The sequence below is a fragment of the Glossina fuscipes genome, unplaced genomic scaffold, assembly GCF_014805625.2.
Source record: "Glossina fuscipes isolate IAEA_lab_2018 unplaced genomic scaffold, Yale_Gfus_2 2, whole genome shotgun sequence".
NCBI classification, from domain to species: Eukaryota; Metazoa; Arthropoda; class Insecta; order Diptera; family Glossinidae; genus Glossina; species Glossina fuscipes.
In genome coordinates this window covers 34,456,750-34,481,193 of record NW_023998416.1, presented here as the reverse complement: position 1 = coordinate 34,481,193, position 24,444 = coordinate 34,456,750, and the positions used below count along the sequence as shown (strand labels likewise).

Genomic DNA, 24,444 nt, shown 5'->3' with positions numbered 1-24,444 from the left:
TATCTGTATATACATATAGACAATTTGATAATGTGAGCCTTGCAGTTATGAGATATTGGTGTACATAGATGTGTGTTTTATTAAAAGCATATTTGTGTTTAAAAAGTTGAATAGAAAGCAGAAGGAATCCGAGCTAAAATAACAGAGAAATTATTCGTTCGTTTTAAATCGAATTTTTAATATTTACCGCTGGCTTACGCTGACACGGAAGAGTCCTCTACAATTTATGACTTAATTATTATTATTATTATTATTATTATTATTATTATTATGCACATGTATTGGGATATTTAATGCAATGGGTGTATTCTGAGCAACGTCACCAAATTGATATAAGTGGCTTTTATTCCGACTATTCCTTCGGACAAAGTCAAAAAAGAAACCAAGAAAATTCATCGGTTTCCTCTAAAACGATTCAATACTGAGTGCAAAAAGACACCATGAGTGGATTGTTGCGAAAAAAGCACTTTGCTCTTCACAAGAGCCATAAAAAATACTCTGCATATTGGTTATCTTAAGCTATAAATTTTTCTGACTAACTGCGCGAACCAATCCCAAATCGAAATCCTTCGACACTATCGGATTAGAAGTCCACTTTTTACCGTACACTCATCATTTGGAACTAGTGTTGATCAGAAATGAAAGAATTTCATTCTCATGCTCAAAAATCATCCGCTCATAACTGCTCGAGTACTTTAGCCACGTTTGTTTGGTAGCTTCCATTGGAAATGGCTGCATTGGGTTGGACTTATGCCTAACGAATTTCTTTGAAGATGGCGTCAAAATTACTCAGCTTTTTTATCGATGTTAGTGGCTACCTCTCACCTTTTTTCCTGTGAAAATTGAGCAAAAGTCTACTTCGAATTAATCAGGAAGAAGTAACACTGCTTCTGATCTATTCAAAACTCTCAAATCCTCTTGCATTCCTCAACCGTATAACTTACGTGGCGGCGTAAAGCTTAGGAACCGTACCGCCATATGAAGAAGTCCCTCGTTCTTCTGTTATTCAGCCAATCAACAATCGAAAATTCGCTGAGGGGTGTAAAAAAGGCCCAATGTGAACATAGAGTTCTTTGCTTAGGCTTTAGTAAAGTTGGACTTGGATTTGCTATATAATATTATTATTTATTTATTCTAGTGGTTATTTGTTTAAAGTCTTATACGTTTACTCGTTATTTTTTGTTTTTTTTTTTTAGCTTTTATTAAGCCACGCATATTACTCGTCCGTCGCGTAGGATAGAAAATAACAGCGAGGAGTAAATTCCGATGTGTAAAAAGTAATGTAGTATATGAGTATAACATGTCATGTGAAGAAATTGATGGGTGTGAGAGTAACAAAAAGTGTAAAAGAGACTACGTTCACGAATTGACTGTAAGCCTTTATATGTCGTGATGACATGGTTTAAAACAGGAAAAGATTGCGAGAAGAGTCTTAGTTCTCCATTTTCATACAAAACAATGTCGTCTCTTAGAAAGGTCAGTAATGACTTCTTTATACGAGAAATGTTATCCTATTCTTAGCGACAAACTATTTCCAGACCTTGAAAATTGTTTTCATTGCAACGTTTTGAGGCTTTTTTAAATATATCTTTAACCCGATTTTCAAATGAATACAAAGTCTTTGTCTATACTTTTAAAGATTCTTTTGATAAGTTTTTGTGTTTGTTCCAAGGTTGAAATATGCGGTGTATCTATGTGTCTCGAGCTGTATATTAAAGCAGTGTATGAAATCACTTTTAGTTTAGTTTCTTTCTCTTGACACCCAACGTTACACATTTGGGCAGCTATGCAAACGTCGCGGTTAGCGTAAAAATAACTTCATTCAAGAATTGCGTAATCAATCTGACATGAACGAAAGAAACAAACAAAAGTATAGTTTTTCGATTTTTACTGATTGTGGGCGAACCTAATTCATCCTAGGTACAGTTTTGGCAAAGTAATTATTATCTTACGCTCACAGTAGTAGGAGTAGTAACGGTACAGTAGCAGAAAGATGATAGATGAAGAGAGCCAACTACTCATCTTGATGATAAGTATGCTTATGAGCTTTCCTATGATTTTTTCTATGGGTTAGAGGCAAACCTAATGTACTTCAGTTGATGAATGTAGAAATAAAAAAAAACAAATTTTTTTTTTTTTACTTTAAAAATATGTTGCTCACGTACTCGTTCAATGTACATATTAATGCTTTTTGAATTTATTGTAAACCATAAAATTATTGGCTATTAATCATTTTATCACATAAAAATACCCCACAACGGCCAGACGAAATTATGAAAAAATTAAAAAAAGAAAAAAACAACAAAAGCAAGTTTTGCACATTAATTGAATATCGCCGACTTACCTCTGGCCATAAAAAAGACCACAAAACCCATATAATATTTTAAAATAAATTTATCATGAATTTTAAAAGCCGCCATTTAATTAAAAACAATAGAAAAGCCTCGCTAGATACCCCGTTTTGATACAAAGTCATCGACGATATGTAAATCTTCTTACAAAACAAAAAAAAAAAAAAAACACCAACAATTTTATAAAAATTGCTTTTTAAACGGCAGTAAATAGAGTATTAGCAGCTCAGCAACTCGGTACCCAGTAGTTGGTTGGTTTGTGAAATGAAAGCCAGATTTGTATAAAAAAACAACAAAATGTAAGATTTTTATCTCTTTTCGGTTAAATTTATACAATTGCGTATAAACTCCCTACAGTTGCTTTACATTATGGCTCTTAGTGATGATTGCTTCGCATTTTTTGTTAAAAAAAAAAAAGAAGAGAATAAAAACAAAGTATAACTAAAGGATTTACTGAATTCTTTAATAAAGAGTTTCCTTTGGCTTCTCATTTTATCTGGATTTTCTGCACACGCATCTACATAGTAAGGTATATAGCATTTAGCTTTGAAATGAATGGCTTTTGACATATTTCTGTAATCGTGCCCGCCATCAGCTATGATACTAAAGTAATTTTGATGTAACGAAATGAGTGAATATGTGCGTTTACAGGGGAAGGCACACGCAAAGCGTGTACTACTGAACTGCACTTCCGGCGAAAGGTATTAAAAGGAATGCAACAAGGCTGCAGCCAGGGACGGAAATTCGAAATGCCTTAGAACAAAGCTAAGAGATCAACTCAGAGAAATAACGGCATTCCAAAGATAGTCCGCTCATCTGTGTCAAATTTCGTTATTTCGAACATGTCCTACTAACCATTTTGTTACCTAATATAGATACCTTGTGCTTTGCCTTAAAGGCGGCGAGAAAGACACGTTCTGTTCAACGCTTCCTTCGTGTCTTCCGATTGCAAACGAATTCCAATAAAACATATGGGAAACGATAACAAATAAATATTTAAGCGAACCGTAATTGTGATGGGATTGTATATAAAACATGTTTAGTAGGACTTCGAAGGGCATCCGAAACGTTGCCATTCAAAATGTCCTCTTCAAGTAAATCTTTGAACGTTAGGAACGCTGGACAATTACTTAAAACTTTCGTTCTTCCGACTTTATCCAATGAAAATTATTCTTAATAGACTATTAAGAAACCGTAAATATCTGCCGATGGGAGCTATTACTTTCCTCACGGATTTCCGATACTTTATTGCTTAAAAACAAAAAAAGAGTGAGAAAGTAATATTCACCTGATGAGGGATCTTCAACACAACAAGCACAACAAATGCTGTTAAAATAAGAAATCTTTGCTAAGCGTGGCCAAGTCTGTCAGAAGATATTTTGCATTGTTACGCAGTTACTTAGCCAGACCTAGGAAATGTGTGAACCCAGTTGATCGAATGTACTTCAGAAAGAAGAGAATAAGGAAATTAACGAAACGAAGAAAGAGGGAAAGGGAGAAAGGAGAAAAGGAAGACAAGCAGAAAAAATTTCGCAAAAAAGATTAAGCCTGAGAGAGAGGGCGAGAAACAAGTTGTGGAAAGAAAAGAGAGTTAAAGAGGGAGAGAACCAAGCGAGGAAAATAGCGCCTGTGTAGAACCGGAAGAGAAATCCAGAGAAATGCGAAATCGCTTAACATTTTATATATCCATTATTCAATGTAATATTCTTCCATGACTTTATTGGTTACTCCACTTGGTTACCACTTCAATTGAAGTGAAACTCAATTTTAATTAACGTACATTTGTAGCAACATATTCGACGCCATCATAACTCCATTACGGTCTACTTTTTGTTGCTTAATTATATTTGACCTGAAAGATAATAAAATTAATTCATATGAATCCCCGTGGCTTGCGTTAGCTTACCGCTTTGACCGTTCGTCGGAGACGAGTTTTGCATTTTTGTTAGTTTTACCAATTCGACCCAAGTGTTCCATCATGCATTTTAGTGAGCAAAATGTGACTAAAGATACCAGAAATTTGTCGAAAAGTTGAGAAGGATTCGAAAAAATTAATTGACATTCCATTTTTTTTTTTTAATAAATTGTAAAATTTTGACAAACTATAACCTTTTTTAATAAATTTCCTGTTACTGCTTACTGTCAGAAGTCTGCGATATAGGGCTGTCGCCCTATTTATTTTCTTTTTACTTCAAAAATTCCCCCTAACAGTGGTTCTGGCTTCGTTGCACGATTACGTGTAATGAGTACTTAATAGGAATAAAAGGAATTCGTATGCGAATGAGGTATGAGTGAGCGCGTGAAGCAAAGCTTTTCAGTCACGCATATAAGAGATTCTCAAAAAGAACTACGTGTATCCTTTCTTTCTATCCTGCATGTATAAGGATTGTGTAAAAAAAATTTCAAACGGAACGGATATTGTTTTCCTCGCAATGGAATTCTTTTTTGCATTATGAAGCCCTTGTGCCACTCCAACACGGCGGTTTCTTAGATTGTCTATAGTCTATGTATATGTTTATACGTATATATGTGTCACGCCCTAAGCGATTTTATGGTAAACGACAAAGGAAACAGATCAGTTTCGGTATACGGTGTCCGTTTTGATCTCAAACAGCAGCGACGATGCAAAGGTTTCGAAATGATATCAACTTGCGTTGATCGATAGCATCTGTTAATTCTTTCCATTGTTAATCGTGCACTCACTGTTCGTTAGGTTCTGTCATTAGAATTGTGAAGAGCTTTTGTTTATTTATACCGCCTTGCCCGGTACATTGAAGAAATTAGCTTTATTAGGAATTCGTATAGCACTCTGCGCACTTAGGTGTGTGTATGAGTGTCTTTCACAAGATGTCTCACGCTGTGCAAACAAAAGCAAGTCGTCCTTGTCTAAAGTTTTGTCAACTTTCTCCAAGTTCAGTTAAACTAACTTCGGCTAGTTTCCATTTACATTACCTTACCATACCGTTCTGTCGTAATCCAACCTGCCAGGGAAGATGATGTCAGGCAATTTTGGCTAATATTTTTCAGCCGAACACAACAAGTATGAGCCCATGACACGGAATGATTTTGAATCCCATAGCGTACTTGTTTTTTTATTCCTTTATATTAGGTTATGTTATGTCAAATTATTATTTTTTTTTTTTTGCATAATTAAATTTTGTTGTGCATTTAATGTGATTTTTTTGCAAATTTTTCGTTTCAGCTAATTTACAATTGCAAAGAATTTTCACGACACCGTCCTACGATTACTTCAATAAAATAGCTTTTGTTGCTATAATACGGAGCCAAATAATAATAAAATTGTTTATGCGGATGTAAATTAAAAATCATTGATTATCACATTAAAGAGCTTATCCGGGACATCATGTTAAAACGTTCCAAGTCGAGTCGACGTAACCATAGATCTTCGAACGTGGTTACCAAACTCCTACAGCAGCAACGTTTGGACTTAAACGAGGACAACAACAGGTAAAAATACTTTTCTCATAAATTCGAATAAAATTTTGCAGGGATACATGTTAGAGAAAGTTATTATTACACTAAATGAGTTCATTGCGCAAATAACATCGGCTCAGCCCGACGTTATTTGCGACTTTCGATATGTGGTGAAAAGAGTTGAGTTAAATCTTTTACCGGTTACCTCTATTGCAGGCTATTATTTTTATTAATTTAGCTAGAGAAAAAAAGCACAGGCAAGCATCGAAAGGCTGTCGGCTGGCTTTACTAAAAACTCTACCGAAGTTGATATTTGAATCTACGACCACTGCGAGTTGTTAGTCGAGACTGGAACATATTATTATTGCAATCTACAAAATGTTCCCTACACTAAATTAAATTTCAAAAAACTAATTCCGAACGATTTGAAAGCGAAACATGGACTAAGTTCATCCCGTTCAATAGGTTCTTTGATATCGTGGTTTAGGCGATTAATTTCACATCATTTTTGCTTACTACCTTTAGGTTTTGAAACGCGTTGATAAAGTTCCATCAGGATCAACTACATGGCCATCTAAAGTTACAGAACGGCAGTGAATATGAGGATGATAGGTCACTTGAAATGATCGCAAATTAATTTTAGTATCTAAACCAAGATATCAATTATGACATTCTCCACTCAAGCTGTTTAGGAACATTAGCGTATGACCAAAAGTATACACTGCATGTTCGCAATAGGGATCGTAACTAACCAGAGGCGAAGATGGCTGGCCTCCACTTTCCACTTTCTACCAAATTTTGAGCAAATTTGAATTGAGTTCGAATCAATATTAAGGAACTATTTTTCGTCTTTCCTGCATAGCTTTTTGAATTATCGTTTTTTAAGAAAAGTTGCTAAATTATATTTTTTTTAAATTTCCTTAATAAAATAAATAAATAAATATGCATCCATTCACATATCAATCCGAGTTTTTAGTAAAATATTCCATACAGCAAGATGAAACACGTGCCATAGAAACGTAAACAAAAAAAAATGTTGCGGGGGAGAATTTTTCTGAGTTGTTTAGATTCATTGAAAAAGGTGTAGGAACATATTTAATATGAATAAATTCAATACAAATGATTACTAACCACACTAATACCATCTACAAATGACTACAAACCGTACTTGCATAAATTATGATCAAAGGTATCGTTTTTAATAAATTTTTGTTGCGGATACTCTTGTAGTCATTTTTAATTTACGTTGGTGTCGTGTTAAGATATTTTTTTTTTCCTATACTCTTGTTGACGTTCTTACGACACCTTGTGAATTATTTAAACAATCGAAAGTGCCACCCTGCGGTAAACAACTGTGAACGGTTCTTGTCTCGCAGAATTCTTACTACGCATTTTTAAAAAACATTTATTTTTTAGGAGAAGGTTGCTGTCCTGGGTTTCATTCCGCCTTCGAAATAACAAACAACGTATAAGTTCACAATAGTGTATTTCTTGTTGCGGGTTGTGTCTTTGCTAGTAAGCAAAAATGCCACTTTGAAATAAGACTTTGAAGAAATATGTGGTCGCCCTGTTCAACCTAATGTTAGGTTTTCTTAGACAAAGAATAAATATTTTTTTAAAATCAAATAATTTATAACTGCAAACGGCTGGAAAGAGCACACTTTTGTATTTTCTATCATTATACAAAACATAAGGGGTACTTGAATTTTCCTTCGACTTTTTCAACGCACTTATGAATAAAACGAAATCTAATGCTTTACACCAAGTAGATAAACTTCAACTGTGAAATTTTTCTTGATCATCTCACAGAAATTTTCGCTTATCCATAACTACAGTCTCAGCAGGGAATCTGCTTAGTAGTTATACAGGGTTCATATACATGTACAGTGTTCATCACTGAAGAACTCGTACATGGCTTAATGTGTAAGCACTTTGCATTTCTTGCTTTGAATCTCTAAATCGAACGCCTTGAAAGCAGTCAGCAGGCCGAGGAGGAAAAAATTTCCGTGTGTGTGTCCACTGATTGCTCCCAAAGCATTCAACTTAAAACGTCACTGTCTAGTAAGCAAAAAATAATAGATAAAAGAGGTTAAGTAGTTAGTTACTCATACATATAGATATTTACAGAAGCGCGGTTGGTGAAGAACTTTTCTTAATCTTTTTTTCTTTTCTTTCATTTTTCTTAGATGCAGTGACGGCGACTCTTCGCAATCTTCGAGAACCGCTGTACAACCGCTTTTCGTAAGTTTCTAAAACCATTAAAAACTCCAAAACTTTCTTTGAAATTCATCAATAAACATCCCATCACAATGCGAAGATGAAAAATTTGATACAAACACTTGACCTTTTCATCCATACGGCCGAACGCGTTTATTACTTTCACCATTCGAGCCGAGGAACTCGGTAATGCATTTCAAAAGACCTTATATTGACGCCAGCATATATAACTGATTTATTGGTAACGTCGCATGCCTATCGTATTATGATTGCATTTTCCCAACAGAATTGGGCCATGCAATGGTTTCTTTTACGTTGCTTTCCATATGTTCCGAGGCTTGAAAAAAAGGAGCCTTATTGTGTTTCCAGCCTGAGGGGAAAAAAATTCCTATTACATCAACACGTTAGAGTTTGATTCTTTAGATCTGAAGTGGCAACTGAAAAAGTTGAGCGTCATATGGCATTTGTTACATTCTTTGCAACGTCTTCAAGGTAACCTATGTCTGCTCTTTCAGCTCTAAAGTGGGAAAAAAGGTCGCAGTTTACAAAAGAGGCTACGGCATACATCTACATTTTACTAAGACTTGTTTCCAAGCCAATGAAATTACCGAGCAAAACTTGCTAAGAGAAAATCTGTTTTATCCAGACGCTAATCCAGTGGAAAGACACGCTTACGCTTTCGAAAAGCGTGATCCAATTTAACATAGCACTCAATCCAAGTCCAATCTAAGTCGATCAGAAGAAGGGTTCAATAACAACTCATCCTCGAATTAACCCTCCCTTCATATATACTTCAAGGATAACCAAATTTTGTTATGTATTTTTATTTACTGCGCAAAACCGAACCTCATCCTACTGTGCTCACCCTACTTTCATTCAAACAATTTATTTTTTTGCCCTAAATAATTGTAATAATAATAATAACAATGGCGAACAAGAAAATTATATTCGATCGTGACCGAATCTTTTATACCCACCACCGTGATGGTAAAAATAAGAAAAAAAAAACTAAACTTTCGTACTCTATAACGGGGAGTGGGCGTGGTTGATTTATTCCTATTTTCAGAATAAATGTAGGAATTTTTATAGTGTATGTGTTGTGTTTTATGAGCATCAAGCAGAAAATATGGAAAGCGGATATGTTCACACTTGTTGTTACATAGACGTACGTACGTTGTAGGCGTGTTTCTTGGAAACTGGAGAATATTTGCCACAAATACAACGCGATTGCGCAGACGGGCTTATGGAAAAAAAACTGATATTTTCACACACTATAGAATAGAGTACGCATAGTCGATTTTTTCCAACTTCGTGGAGGTACTACAGCATCGCCAAAAGATTACGAGTAATAACCAAAAAACTAATTTTTTATTCCTTTTTGAAAAACAGAGATGTCTTCACTTTGCGTGGCATTGCAGTCCTCTCTTTGGACCGATTTGCCCCTTTTTCAATATCAATCTGGGTGCAAGAACATTCAACGTTTCGGCCAAATTTGATCTCGATTGCTTCATGTTTGCAGCCACGAGAACCTTTATAACAGACATTGCACAGATCGACAGATGGATAGACATTCAGGCGGACAGACAGACATGCTTAGACCGGTTAAGAATTTGATGCTAACTTAGCATATATAAGCTTCGTAGGGTTTCTGAAGCTTTCCTCTAGACGTTGCGAGCGTTTTGATAAATAAATATATCCCTCATCAAACATATACTTATGCACATCTTAAGATGAGTCTTTGACAACAAAGTAGAAAGCAAGTAGAGAAAACACATTATTACATGTGTGTGTGTGTGTGTGTGTGTGTGTGTGTGTGTCAGTAGACTAACGTAAAGTTGACATTTGCATAAAGCTACCGGTTTTTTTTTTTGTGAAAGTTTAGTGTGCAAATATTTATAGCGAGTTTTGTATCAGCATTTGTCTAATTTATAAATTATCGTATTTTAGGACGTAGAGACGGACAACCTTAAAGCGATTCAGCATATTACTAATTAAAGGTGCATGTAATTTGCGGAATATTTAGTGTGTATTTTTTTGTCATAAGGAAGACGACCAAATCCACTACGCTGTACAAGGGCATTTTTTAGAGTCTGTATGCTAGGTTGCACCTGTTTTCATTTATGATCACGAATGCCCCAATACGAAGGTCTAAGCTGGTTAAATGCTGGCCTTTAATATCATAGAATCTCTTTGTAAACCCATACCCTATACCCTGTAGCTTGAAAAACGCAGAATATTTTAATATATTTTCATAAGACTTGAGGCAAATGCGGGCCAACAAACTTGGCTTGAATGTTTAGTCTACTAGTATGAGTGTAAAGAACAAGATCTGATGGGTTGCTACTAATGTAATGTCTCGACTTCTTTAGCTTAATTTAAATCTTCGCCAAGACGTCAAAAATTGCTTTAGGGGTCTTTGAAGGTCTTTACAAAGCTGGTTGTGTTGAAGGGCAATTTTTCTCGAGGAGAATTCATAAATTTGCAGAAGACGCGAAAAATGTGAAGGCAGAGATGACCAATAATTTGCATAAAATAATTGTTCAAGAAGAAGAAAAAAATGTAAAAACCAGAGAGGTAGGGTATCTAATGATATCATGTAAGCTGAACATAAATTCATAGTTGTTTTCCCTTTTTGAAAGTTTCTTAATGATAGCATATTTTAATTTTATGACAAGTGTAAGTTCCGTTGCGACTGACTCGTGCTCGTTTACTTAGGCCGAAAGACGGAGAAACATCATAAAATTTGATATGAATAGCTATTCACATACCGATCATGGAATATAATTGCTTGGCGTATATAAATCATCTCAATGTCAATCATAAAATGTAAGAAAAGAAAAGAAAAGAAAAGAAAATGAGAAGAAAACTGAAAACAACAGCAACTATGTATAACATGACATCTGATGAGCACGATATACAAGATGATGTTAAATATAATATATATTTTTAGATTTTGGGCAGGAAAGTTTTTAAAGGATAGAAGAGCTATGTGAATGAAATGAACATAAAATCTGTAAAGAGTACATAAGATCATCAAAATGACGTGAAGTAATTAAAAGACGAGACAAGTTCTTCGCCTTAATGAGAGAAAGAAATTTGACATAAAATTGTATAATAAGAAGCATATATTCACACACAAACAATGTTACTGAAATTAACGTAAAATGAGGAGCGACATGAAAGAGCAGCATTTCGCCCATAAAGCATTCGACTTTAAGGATCTATTAAATTTTCTCCAAAAAGCGAACGTTCTACGAACATTCATAAGAACATTTGTTTTCAACTTACAATAGGACGACGATACGCATGCATACCACGCGTACAGATACACATATGCACATACACAGAAACACACACCCGCACTAAGCGTTGCAATTTGCGATACATGCACTTGCAAAAAAAACCTCAAAACTTGCAAGAGAATGATAATCGACAAACAATTTGTAATTAACAAAATATTTCGAATGTTTCCGTTGCAGGCATCCGTACATCGAACCAACAGACATGTGGGTTTAAAACGTACGAATGATGATCCAACAACAAATACACAGCTGCTGCAAGGGTCGACAGCCGCAATGACGACAACAACGGCAACAACGAAAACGACGACAACAATGCAAATGCAAAGACCAACTTACCAACAGTATCAGCAGCAAAGGAGAACGCAATACCAACGCAATCAACAACAGCAGCAGCAGCAGCAACAACAACAAACATATGAAATTGAAAATGTTGCATTACCACAGAAAACAGTTAAAGGCAAAAGCTTTGTCTATGAGAGGCAACAACAAAAGCAGAATCAAATGCACTCAACCTACTTAAATGGAAATTTAATGCAGGCTAACGTAGTGCACAATGCGAGCGGGCATTGCGGCAGCCGCAATGCTGATGGCGTTCTTTTAGTATCGAAATCTTTAAATTCGGAGCCAAAAATTAGTCGCATACCAACACAACAGGTAAATATGCCACAACAAATGCAACAGCAGCAGCGTCAACAGCAACAACAACAGCAAGAGCAAGAACAGCAGCTGCAGCAGCCGCAGCGAACAGCTTTAACAACCGTTAATCAAATTTCTAGAAGTGCGACAACTTGTCTAAATGACATTTACGAAAGGAACTCATTAAACCAAACAACGTTTATGGCAATCGAAGACAAACAACGTTTGACCCAAGGACAACAAATCCATCACCAGGGGAAGCAAGTTGCAAAACCTTCACATCCAATGTGGCAACAAAAGCACCATAAACCAACACATTTCTTAAAATTGCCTGCTCCACCACCACTGCTGCCATTGACCCATCAACCTATTGGCGCCGGTTACCCGCACTATTTTCAATTTTCGGAGCCGTACACAGAACCGATGGATTCCAAAAATCATTTTCTTAACGAACCACCGCCACCTGCTCCGTTAAATCACGTTTACGAGACCATTAAGGAGAGGTCGCCTATATCACCACCGCCCCCCGATCGTTTACAAGCTATTAACAACACGTTACCACCCCCTTTGCCACCGTCACGTTTAGTTAAGAAGAAAATTATACAAGCCAGTAGCAATCAAAGTCGGTCTCATAAGACGCATAGAAAATCGTCGACGGAAAAGGAAGCTGAGAAGAAAGGCTACAGCAAAATGTTCGCCTCACAACCACCGGCATACACAGCACCGCCAGCTTTAGTTATGTCGACTAACAATTCCAATACTCAAGCATCGACGAAACAATATAATCTTCAGCAGCGTACTAAAGCTGATGGTGAACAAAAATCCTACATTTATCAGCAGTTAAAAGAACAAAAACAACAGCAACAACAACAGCAACAGCAGCAGCAACAACAGGCAAAAAGCAACACATTACAAAGTGAAGTACATGAGAAGCTCTTAAAAAATCCAAATATGATGCAACAGAAACCATCGCAACGTGAACATCCTGTAGGAGCTAACGGTGAAATAAAATTCGCCCCAATATCAAATGAAGTATTAAATAACAGCAACAGCAACATCAACATCAACAGCAACACCAACATCAACACCAACACCAATACCAATACCAATATCAATAACACAAACAGCACAAATTCTTTCATCAACGATATGACGACGACGACGACGATGATGACGACGATGATGATGATGGATGGAAATGAAGACTGTTGTCAGCAATTTTCCGTTGAACACACTTTACAGCAAGCCGGTCTATTGCACAATACCAATACAGTGAGTGGCAGCGTTGCTGGTAGCACTGCTGTTGCCAACGGAGCTAACAATACTAGTAATGTCCGTTATCAGCGGCCGTCAGCTTTGCCCATTGTTCTCGAAGAGGAAGCTGGTGAATTTCAGGATGTTCTCGTGCTGGAAGAAGATGGTACGGCGAAACTGCCGTATCGTCACGGTAAAATTGAAGTGAGTCTCGAAACCGCTCAGGCCATGGCTGCTGCCGCCTATTATGCTAGGTGAGTAATAAATTACAATAGCAACAAAAAGAAACCTAAGCTTCACATGCGTCGTCATAGGGTTGAGACGTTTGCTCATTTAATTAGATTTTTTGCAGCAATCTACGTAAATCCACTCATCACCCACTCCCTTAGATATAACTTTCCTCTATTTAACTAAGTTTTCAGCCGGTCTATGTGGCGGCTGGTGTTTTAATTAAGTGTGCATTGCAGCGTTGCATGTTATGGTTTACTGTTGTTTATTTCGTTTTCGTTTTTTTTTTTTGTTGTTGTTTTTCTTTGCTTTTTTTTTTTTTTTTTTTTTTGTTTTGTAATTGTTTTCTCTATCTCCCCAGCGTGTTTCTCCCTTAGTTTTTTAAATTGGCGTCACTTTGTTTTAGTGCTTTGTTCGCCGGGATTAGTTCTTCAAATTCTACAAAGGCAACAATCATTTTTTCCCCGAACGGCTTTTGTTTCATTTAAAATGGGTTAGTATCAGTGCTATCGTCCGTGCATTGTTAGCGAGTCAAGTCAAGTTTTTGCTATCACCAGTTATTAATGAAGAAGATTAAACGCAAGACTCTCTTCAATACATCCGAGCCATTTTCCTTTATCGAGGCTTCAAAGTTAACAAACATCTTTTCCTGTATGTTTTGTTAGTCTGATCTCAGATTAGAAATTTTCCTTTCATCTCTTTTCATCAATCTCCTTGTATACGTTATTCAACGAAATATCTACACATAGTTGCTTACTCAATCTATAAACCTATCGCTAAGAGGAGATTAAGTTTATTGAGCAACAAATTCACATTAAAAAAAAAAGTAAAAAGAAGAAGCGACTTATAATTGTGGAAATCAAGTCAATGATAATTTGAAATAAGATAAATTGCTAAACAACTTTTTGTCGTGTCTTTTGTGCTCAGTAGTATGTAAAATACTTTTCAGTACTTCGTTATCATAAGCAATAGCGAGGGCGATGTGCAGGACTATTTAGGCGCACGTTTGCTCACGAAGAAAATCCAGTTGTTCCGGGGGATGATTCATAAGACGCTATTAGAGACTGACTTCGCAATGGAACTGATCTTCTACCTTCAAGTCACAACGACACTTGACATGTCCTCATTGATGGATTCTTGTCTAATCGACGATTTATTTGTGTGCAATGTTTCGTGCGGGATTTTGTAACCCGAGTCTCGCGTTGTTATCCTTTTCTAATGCAATTTCTCTTAATCCCTCTTCCAGAACAATTTAACAATAGACCACGTGGCTAAAATACTATTCTTGTTACTCCCAGATTTTTAAATATTTTTTTATGCCCTTGTTCGAAGTTGGTCGCTAACTTAATTCCGAGTAGAAAATTCCCGTTTTAATGGCAAAAAGCAGGAGAAAGCCCAGGAAGAACATCTCGTCATTTGTCAGCTCAAACGACATGTCAATAGTAGTCAGCTTGGAATAAGATGCACTCCCTTTGCCTGAATATTCAATTACGCGATCGCTGCTTCAACGCAAGTACTTGCGTTGATTCGTGAACGCAACTTAAGGCATGAAACCAGCATTAGGACCGATATTGTATATCAGACTAGCTGTTGAGGAAAGATTGTCATAAAGGGAAGAACAACATGCGGTTCAAGTTCGTAAGCGTACTGTTATCAATGCACACAGCCATGTACATAGTTTTCGGTTATAGTTAAAGAATGATGGGGACCCTCCGTGTCAAGGTTTCGCTTCAATCAAAACCGCGTGATGAAGGGCAGAACAGCATGTGGCTGAGATTTTTAGAAATTCCTAGCGTCCATTCGTATTTAATACACTCCCTGCTCTTGACATATCACTAATAGAATCGATTTTGCCATTGCTTCGTCTCTTAAATCTGTTGTAGCAGTTTACAGTTCAGTTAGGCGCATGTAGCCCAACATCCGATGCAACAGGGAACAAGAACGTGTGCAAAGACAGAAGGATGGACGATTCTAGGCTGCACTGTTCTTATGAGTATCGATCCAAAGTGGTCACAACCACTCACATGCACACATGCACACACGCGCACACTATATGAAGTTAAATGAGATGTATTTTCAGATATCAGTGCGTGAAAATTATTATATAATTGAACTGTTTTACCCAAAATTTTCTCATCATCATCATCATGAGTGTTTTCAATGTTGCTTAACAGATGCGAAATAACTTTTTTATATATGCAAGAATTTTTCCAGATAGAAATCTATTGAGCATAATGTAAAGTTATGAGTAACAAAAACTCTTCTTGGGTTTTGTTATTTAATTCGTCCTCAAAATCCAAATGCTTGATATTTGCTTGGGGATGTAAACGAGAGTCTCTGTTGAAAAGTAGAACAAGTTTTAGGGAAAAAAATTGATTTTTCATTTCGATTTCAAAATGTCTTGTACTGCCTTGATTTAATGCTACAACTTGTTGTTGTTGTTGTATTTATGTAATGCCTTTACATCATTTGTAAAAGAAATGCGACATTTTGTTAATGTGTAGCTTCATGCCCTTTTTCTTGTTTACGCTTTAGTTTGTACTGCGTTGCTGAACAAAATTATACCTTCGATGTGAAAAATGTGTTTGGAAGTGATTTTTGTGTAGGGAATACTGACAGAAAAACAGGGAGCACATCACTTCATTTTTTTTGTTTTCGTTTTTCTACTTTTGAATTAGGAAACTCAGGGTACACTAGGGTACAAATGAGTACTAACATACATATTACGTTTAAAAACGTTTGTAAAGGACTCTAAGTGGATTAAGTAATTTATCAACTTTCAGGTAAAATATAAAAAATGAGAAAAGGTTAGCAGTGAGAGGGCAACGCTGCACATTCATTTGCCCTAATCTGAATGATTTAGTTAATGGAAACTGGTTGTTCGCAAACGTTGTTGTGAAATGCAAAAAAAAAACAAAAACAAAAACAAAAACAAAAGTACAGTGAAATTCGGCAAATTGAAGAATGTTTCAAAAATATTTCAAGTACTTTTTATCAGTAATTATTTGACATTACTTTATGGAGCAAAGTTGCTCTAAGAACGGCTAGAGTTAGTCAGTCAGCCAGTGAGTTGTGATGTAAATTTTTGCTTGCTGTACATCGTTTGTTAGCACACAAGTGTCATTTAGGAAGAACTCATCATCAACTGGGGCTCCTTCTCCTTTAGTGAAACGCTTAAGTACTTTATAGTGGAATAGAAAGAAGCAAAGCATAGGATTTACTCGTTTGTTGTTTGTGTACAAAGTCCATTCGACAATTTTCTTAAGACACTTGAATAGGATTTTATGAGTGTTGTGCTAAAAACGGTACTGCGCTTCATTAAACTTGAGCAGCAACACCCAACAATAAATGCAAAGCAATTTCTGTAGTTGGTATCCAAGTACTTTCCAGACTTGCATACATGCATGTGCGCATAGCTACGCACTCCTATGAAAAGTTCAGTGTCAATGTGGTGCTCGTAATTTACTTCTTTTCTTTTTGGAATAATCTCACACTGTAAAGTGGTGGTCTATCAAAGAGTAGCAAGACTTTTGGATTTATTGCCTATAGTTTGTAGGTGCGAAGGAGGAGGCGCAACGAATGCTGGCAGCAAGTTCAGGCAGCTATCTCGTCTTGCTAGGACCTGCTAACGACTCAACTCGAATTTTTCTAATCTGTCAAAAATATTAATTAAAAAAAAGAAGATTTTCATTTGACTTTCAAAACGTAAAGCGTAGCCATCCTCGTCACACTCTGTCAACGTAGCATGAACGTGAAAAATTCTTTGCTGACAAAATGATTTACGAATAGAAAAATTTGTTGTGATGCTAACTAGCGTTGCAATGCATTGACACGTGGTGCCAGCAAAATTATAAACGAAATGAATTCTCTTTTTATTTGGTTTTTATGAGTCAATAAAGCATCGACAACACTGGATTTCTATCTATCCACTTAGATTCATAAAATAATAGGTTCATCCGAAATAGATAGCAACAGTGTTCCCGCTATGAAGAAGTAAGAGAAAGAGAGCAAAATTTACTTCAAACTATTTCTGCTTTTTTTCCCAAACGAGCTAACATTCAGAAGGTGTTCCCTACACGCGATGCACGTCGATTAGCAGTTTTTGTTCGACACTTTTACGAATCATATGTCTGATGTTTTGCAGCCCCTGGAATCTGTTTCTCATTTCGAATATCATCAACCGTCGATACGCAAAATTAGTTGGTTTCTATTTCAGACAAGGTACAGGTACACGCATTGCCGTGAGCACATGGCCCTAAGATGAAATGTTTATTGATACTCGGTGAGGACTCGAATTCGCGTAGTCTCTGCTGTGCTTTAACTCACAGCACTCTCACAAGAAATTGATATGTCTTGAGTCCATTGAGGGACAATAGATTCAAATAATTAGCAACTAGACAGTGGAACCTACACAGACGTTCAATATTCGTTCGAGATTCGAGATCAGTCGAGATCGCTTTTCACGCAGGTTTTGATAGAACGGAGAGTTTTACGTGAAATATACTGGGATTGAGTGATTCTTGCTTCGATTCCACAACTAGATCGTTTCGGTCGTTGTCTGACAGCACAAGGCGATAGTTCCGAGGACAGGCGACTTTAATTAAACGAAGAGGAAACTATACATGCATACACACACAGATAGACGTAGTTGAACCAATTCGAAGCCTCACGCTAATTAAAAATATTTGGAATCCCTGGGATTTCTGCATGTTTTAAACCGAATTAGTGCACTTTCTGTTTAAATATGCAGAACAGTGAAGCCAAAGTCTATTTGGAAGAAATTGCTTTATATAAACATTTCGCCTTCACGGCCTATTTGTCATTCACATGTTCTCGGGTTAGTTTGTTAATTTTTTTTTTGCTCTCTGTTTTTGATGAAAATGAAACATTCTTACGCCACAAAAGCATCCGAATCGTTATAACTCAATCGGTTGTGACATTTGATTGTCGCTCTATTCAATAAAACAACAAATTTCAATGTTTTTGTGTTTTTTCGTCGTTCGATGATGTCCGAAAAAAAGAAAATTGGAAACATCAACTTCATCCCTAAGAGCCGACGTTAACTTACGTTTGCCTCCTATTGACGGACATGCATTGACAATGCGGATGATGATTATAACCGAAGAAGATGAAATTGTTAAAATTCAAAACTTGTTTTGTTTACCGTTTTTTTTTTTTCCTTTTTTTGCTGTTTTGTTTTATGGGTTTCTATGTCCTTTCATCAATAAACAAAGTTTCGATAACTCATCGCAATTGGTTCATTATTTCATTTTTGGCTGCTTCTCCTTTCTTCTATTCAGAAAACGATTCAATGCTTGATTTAAGCACTCGAGAACAAAGCTACAAATTTTTTCATAAGCGGAAAGAGACGAAAGAGAATCGCAATTAGGATAAGAATATAAGAATTATAACTTTGCAAGTGTTTTTAGACAAACAAATGACAAAGTTGTTAGGTTCGGTCTACGACTTTTAAGTGATTTATCTCAATTTGACTTAGTTCGCCGTGCGATACTTTTGCTTAATACGAAAATACATATATCCGTGGACACATGAATAGCACACAATTTACAATAAATATAAACCCAAAGATTTATTAAAAAGTTCTATGCAAGGTTGTGCCCAGTCCTTTGGCTATGGAATCAAAAAAAAATTATGCTCAATATGTGTCAGGCAAGCAAAGCAAGACAATAAAATCTCTTTTTAATCGCAACGTGCTATTCGAAATACTTTTGAAATTTCCTTTCTTCAAAAAACTCGGAAAATATTTAAGAAAAAAACTATAAGGAATTTCTATAGCCAATCAAAAGGTCGAGTCTTAGTAGACGCTTACGCTGTGCAAGAATTAAGTAAAAATTATTTTTTAAAGCATGTTCCACTATTTTAGTGCGTCCAAAATTATATACATTCGGTGTAATATTGCTTCTGATACCCCTATCTTTGTTGCTTTGTTGTCTTATTATTACTTTTATTACAATTTTTTTTTTTTTGCTACAAACCTTTAAGTGGAAGTTTATTTATTATCAACAATACACGGCGGTGCTGTAAGTGCAGAGATGTAAGCATTCCACAATAAAAAAAAAATTATATGGAAGCATTTCTCGCCGTCGTATCATGTATCTACAATACTTTACACACACGCACGTTTAGCACAACGTATCGAAAGAGTGCTGCGCACTACTGTTGCAGGACATCGACATGACATTCTAGAAGATTATTCCGCGAACTAGTTGAAAGACATAGTTATTTCTATCAGATCTGATTAGCTGCGAGCAGCTTTCCAATTTCGACTTAGTGTTAGTAAGGAGAGAGAACTTGAGAGCATCGTTCGTCTTCTATCATCTTCGTCATCGATATTTATCTATCGTCTTTTCATCGATTATCTGTCGTTAGTTTACCGTCGCCGTTTACCCTTCATTTCTTATTATTCTTCTATACTCACTGTGTGGCTGCTTTCTGCCTATCGGCTGATTATCGACTACTCATCGCCTGCTCTTTACCTGCCTTTATCCGGCTGTTGACTGTTTATCGCCTTGCTGTCAACTTTGCGTCGTCTTTCTGTCGACTTTTCTATATTGTTTTTGTCGTTTTTCTTTCGTCCTTCTGTCGACTTGGTGTCACATTTCTATCGAGTTTGTACTGTTTTCCTGGCGACTTTTTATTGTCTTTGTGTCGTCCATCGCCCTGTTCTTTGTACTCTGTTTGTTGTCTCTCCGACTTTCGCATGTAGGATAAAAATGTGAAATTTGTCTTGTTTCGGTATAAAGGGAAAAAACTCACTTAACAAACCTGCTCTGAAAAGCATTAACGAAGACTGCCTTCAGGGAAAGTGAAAGAATAGATGTATGACACGCCTTCAAATAGAGCCAAAATGGATAGAAAACTTTTGAGTTATAGTCTTCATCTAGGAGACAATAAAAATATTTGTTAAAACATTTCTTTCTTAAAAAAAAGAAGTAGAACAACAGTCCCAATTAACCCGCAGTCACGCTAACACTTAGCAAAATATTTTGAAATTAGAATGGATTGCTTTGAGATCGCGGATTTCGGAGATTCGCTCTAAGCCGCATATATACACAAAAATCAATGACGCGGAAGGAAGAAGCCTTGAGAAGTGGATTCTTTTTTGCAAAAACGAAATACATATAAATTCTGGATAGAGGTAAAGGGCTTTCAATGGCATGGCAGGTAAGGGCTTGCAATGGCACGGCAAATACCTTCTTAACTAGAAGCTTGATTACTTGATAAATTGGAATAGTTTTGCTTTCTGTCAATGTTCAAGGCTAACGAAATTGAAGAATTGAGGGAAAATGCAACAGAGGGAAGAGAAGTAAATGCATTTCATAAAAATAATTGTACGAAAAGAAAGAAAGAAAATCTATAAAAATTATAAATGCACATTCACTTTGCTTTACTTCACTTTAAGTAATCGCAAGCAATCTGTTTTGAAATATAACATGACGAGCTGTTTATTTAAAAAGTATTTTGCTTGTTGAGGGGAGTTTTCTTTTGGCATAAGAAATGTGGAATTTATGATGGGACAGATGTTTAACATCATAACTTGTGTCTTGTTTGTTATATGCTGCGTTATATTGCTTAGTATAAAATATTTCTTAAATCTTTGCGTGACATATAGAAAACGAAAGAAGAGGAGAGAAAAGTTATTTATTTACTTTTAGAACAATTTGTTTGTGTTTTCGAATGAGGGGACAAACGTGGTGGTGTCTTCTTTCTTCTTATTATTTCGATGGATATGGATAAGAAGCAAAGCAAAGCAAAGCCAAGCCAAGCCATTGATTTGTTGTATTATTCATTGTTGTTCAGAGTTGTTGTTAAAGTAATTCATTCAGTAAATATTGTAGTTTCCTTTCTGTTCTATCTATGTATCTATCTATTTATCTATATATCAAAGACCTTTTGCTCTTTACTAAATGACATCTCATTATTTAGAAAAGTTTTTAGAACGAACGTGATTCGATCTGAAAATTTTGTAGTATTTTAAAAAGGAAAAAATCTTAAATTATTTATTTTTTTTTTTTTGTTTTAAATCACATCAAGAATTCATTTCCTTTTAAAATAAATCTTTCATTATTTCTAATGGATGCTCATAAGTGTTTACATACATGCTTCGTATATCATCATGTATTATGTAAAAGAAAAATATCCTTTTACCTAAAATCAATTACCTTCCGAGTGCTGCTTTAAGTGTCATTAGCCGCAAAGATGATGCTAATGTGCAACACGTGCATTGAGTCACGTGTCTCCCTTTCCCTCCTTCCCACTAATTCTCTCTCTCACTCTCTCTCTCTCTCTCTCTCTCTCTCTCTCTCTCCGACTCTCTCTCAATGGCTCTTACGTTTTATTGCTTGTCATTAACTACTCGTGTGTATGTGTTTCAAATATTCAAAGAAAAGAAAATAAAATAAAAAAAAGCAAAGAAAACCTCAAACACTTGTTTTTCAGATCATATTACCCCAGAATCTCTTCAAGTTCAACTTGGACGCGACTCTTTCGTTGACATTTCCGAAAGTGTTTTCAATTATTTCCCCCACTCGTACCGCTTGCTGTGTCTGCATAGCGACATATGCTATTAGCTATCAATAATTTAGTTAATAGTTAAACTTTTTCTTTTTTTTTTTTTTTTTAGCCTCCTATTCTACACAGCCAGCCACGCATCCACACTTTTATATGTACATTTTTTTAGTTTTTCTTGTTTTTTTTGTTTTTTGAAAATCTTGAAAGTGCAAAGTTTATCGAATTATCCAGTGCATGCATGTTCGGTGTCTGGATACCGGATGCCATAAAAATTGAAAGTTTAATTTCGTAGTGTTTTAGTTTTATTGCTGGCGTAACATAATATAAGCCTTCGCCGCCACCATCATCCTTTAATCTCTCCTTTCCCACTCGCTCGCATACAAAACTCAGAGTTTATATGCGTTTTAAAGTTTTACTGCCAGCTAGAGTTTCAATGTCTCTTGTTAATGTGGTTTTGGTCTCTGCTTTGTGCGGTATTGAAAGCAGAAGCCGGAGCATGAGGACTTTTAAAAACTTTTTACGCAATTGCAACAATAAATGTTTTATTCGCATGTTTCCCTTACTTCAACATTTCTAATTACGCAACAGACTTCGCATTGAAAAATCTTTTTAGATTTTTAATCAAAATTCAACTTGAGCATTAAGAATAAGAACTTGGGGGAATTTTTTATGATATAACAGCAGTTTTTCTTAAAATAATTTCAGATATTTACAGTGGGCTTTAACCACAGCCTACCGGTACCTGACACGTATTTGGGCAAAATTTCAAACCTGAGAGACGTATTTTTCAATGTTCCCACGGAAATTATTGTCATTCGCTTTTTTCTGTATGTACTTTGCTTTAGCTGAAGGTCAGAAAAAATTTGCTTTACTTCAATGTTGCTTACCACGTTCCACAATAGTTATGTGTCATCCTGCCTTAACTGGCGTAAAAAGTTTCTCGTTAAATGGCGCAGATGTTCGCTTGAAAATCCCCTGAATTTTTAAAATGTTAGAAAGCCAAATAGTTAAAGAGTCGGGCTGATCAGATTTATATCGATAATTAGAGATGGAAGTGCTTATTACGGCAGGAAGCACATCCTTTTACACCCGTCATCGAAGGATGGGTGGCAGGAAGCTTCAGAGACCCCACAAAGTATATATATATTTTTGCTCAGCACTAAATTCTAAAGCGATTTAAGTACGTCCGTCGGTCCGTCTGCATAATCTCTGTTGTAAACATTCTCCTGGCCGTGAGAATGAAATAAAATTCGGCAAAAACAGTGGAAGTTCTCCGACGCAGGACGCATAAACTGAGAACACCTCTGCGTTTGAAAGAAAATGAAAAATTGGTTTTTTGCTCATTACTATAACATCTACTATTGAAGCGACATGGAATCAACATTATCTTACTTGAAACTATTGATTAAAAACTTAGTGTTAGGTAAAAGAAAGACACGAGTTCAAAAGGTTATATAAATATAATTCAACTCGCATATAATAAGCTTTAAAATGTTGGGGCTGGTAAAACATATAAATAAAAATAATCGCGAAAGCAATTTTCCAATATTTTGGATATGATAATAGCACAAAATCCCCTACCTGGAGGAAACGAAGAGCACGCTATAATAACAGTTAAAATTTAATAATTTTTTTTAAGATTTAAACTCTCTTAAGCCTTGATTTAAATTTGTGTTCTTTATGAGGTTACGCGTGTATTTCCACTCCTGCAAAAACACTTCTCTAGGATTAAAATTGAGATTTTCTCTTTTTGATATCAATTTTTTGTAAATCGGTCCGAGTATTTATTTATCCGCCTTGAGCAGAATGATATCTAAACAAACTATCCAGACGCATTAATGTTTACTTACAACCGCCTTAGATGTTGGATATAGAGACTGATATGTTGAGCAAGACTTCTTTACTGTATACATATGTGTGCAGTTTACATATGTATAAAATGCAAGGTCTTAAAAGTAATCCTTTTGGAAATGTTGAAGATTCTTCCACTTTGTTCGCATTGCACTAGAAACATTGACATTGACTTAAAAAAAAAAAAAAAAAAAGAATAAAAGAAAAATGAAATAAGTAAAAAAATCATTTAAGAAAACACTCTCTAGGGTACATCATCAGCAATAGAAAACGCACATGTGGACCCTTATGCAATTTAAGCAGACTTTTGTGCTCACATATTAATGTTTTGCCCTCATCGAGTGCATGAATGTAAAATTCGCTTCAAGTGCAGCCATCTACAGAATGGCATAAGAAATTGTTTAAATATGCGTTCGAGCACTGCGTAAGCCCACAAGAGTGCATTACAAGTCTGCGTATGTAAAGTGATTTATTATTGTCGGGCTCTATTAAATGGCGCTAATTTATGTTGTCTCACTAGTGCAAGCCATAAACATATATATTGGTTGGGGACTGAATGAATGCTCATGAATGCTTTTAATAATTAAATTAACCATTTTTTATTCTTTCTCTGTCTCTCTCTATCTCTCTCTCTCTCT

At 35.8% G+C, this 24,444-nt stretch overlaps 2 protein-coding genes across 2 annotated transcripts in view; both read left to right on the top strand.

Moving 5' to 3' along the window:
- Positions 1-12,980, top strand: part of LOC119633608 (myb-like protein AA) — a 64,513-nt gene extending 51,533 nt beyond the window's left edge. The window contains exons 2-5 of the mRNA XM_038027227.1: positions 5,554-5,819; positions 7,973-8,027; positions 11,483-12,928; positions 12,975-12,980. Coding sequence (XP_037883155.1) covers positions 5,716-5,819; positions 7,973-8,027; positions 11,483-12,928; positions 12,975-12,980 — 1,611 coding nt within the window. The 5' untranslated portion in view covers positions 5,554-5,715. The remainder of the gene's footprint in view (positions 1-5,553; positions 5,820-7,972; positions 8,028-11,482; positions 12,929-12,974) is intronic.
- A 55-nt stretch (positions 12,981-13,035) lies between these two features.
- The window catches only part of LOC119632881 (kinesin-like protein CG14535), a 60,289-nt gene continuing 48,880 nt past the window's right edge, over positions 13,036-24,444 (top strand). Inside the window, exon 1 of the mRNA XM_038026029.1 lies at positions 13,036-13,449. Coding sequence (XP_037881957.1) covers positions 13,091-13,449 — 359 coding nt within the window. The 5' untranslated portion in view covers positions 13,036-13,090. The remainder of the gene's footprint in view (positions 13,450-24,444) is intronic.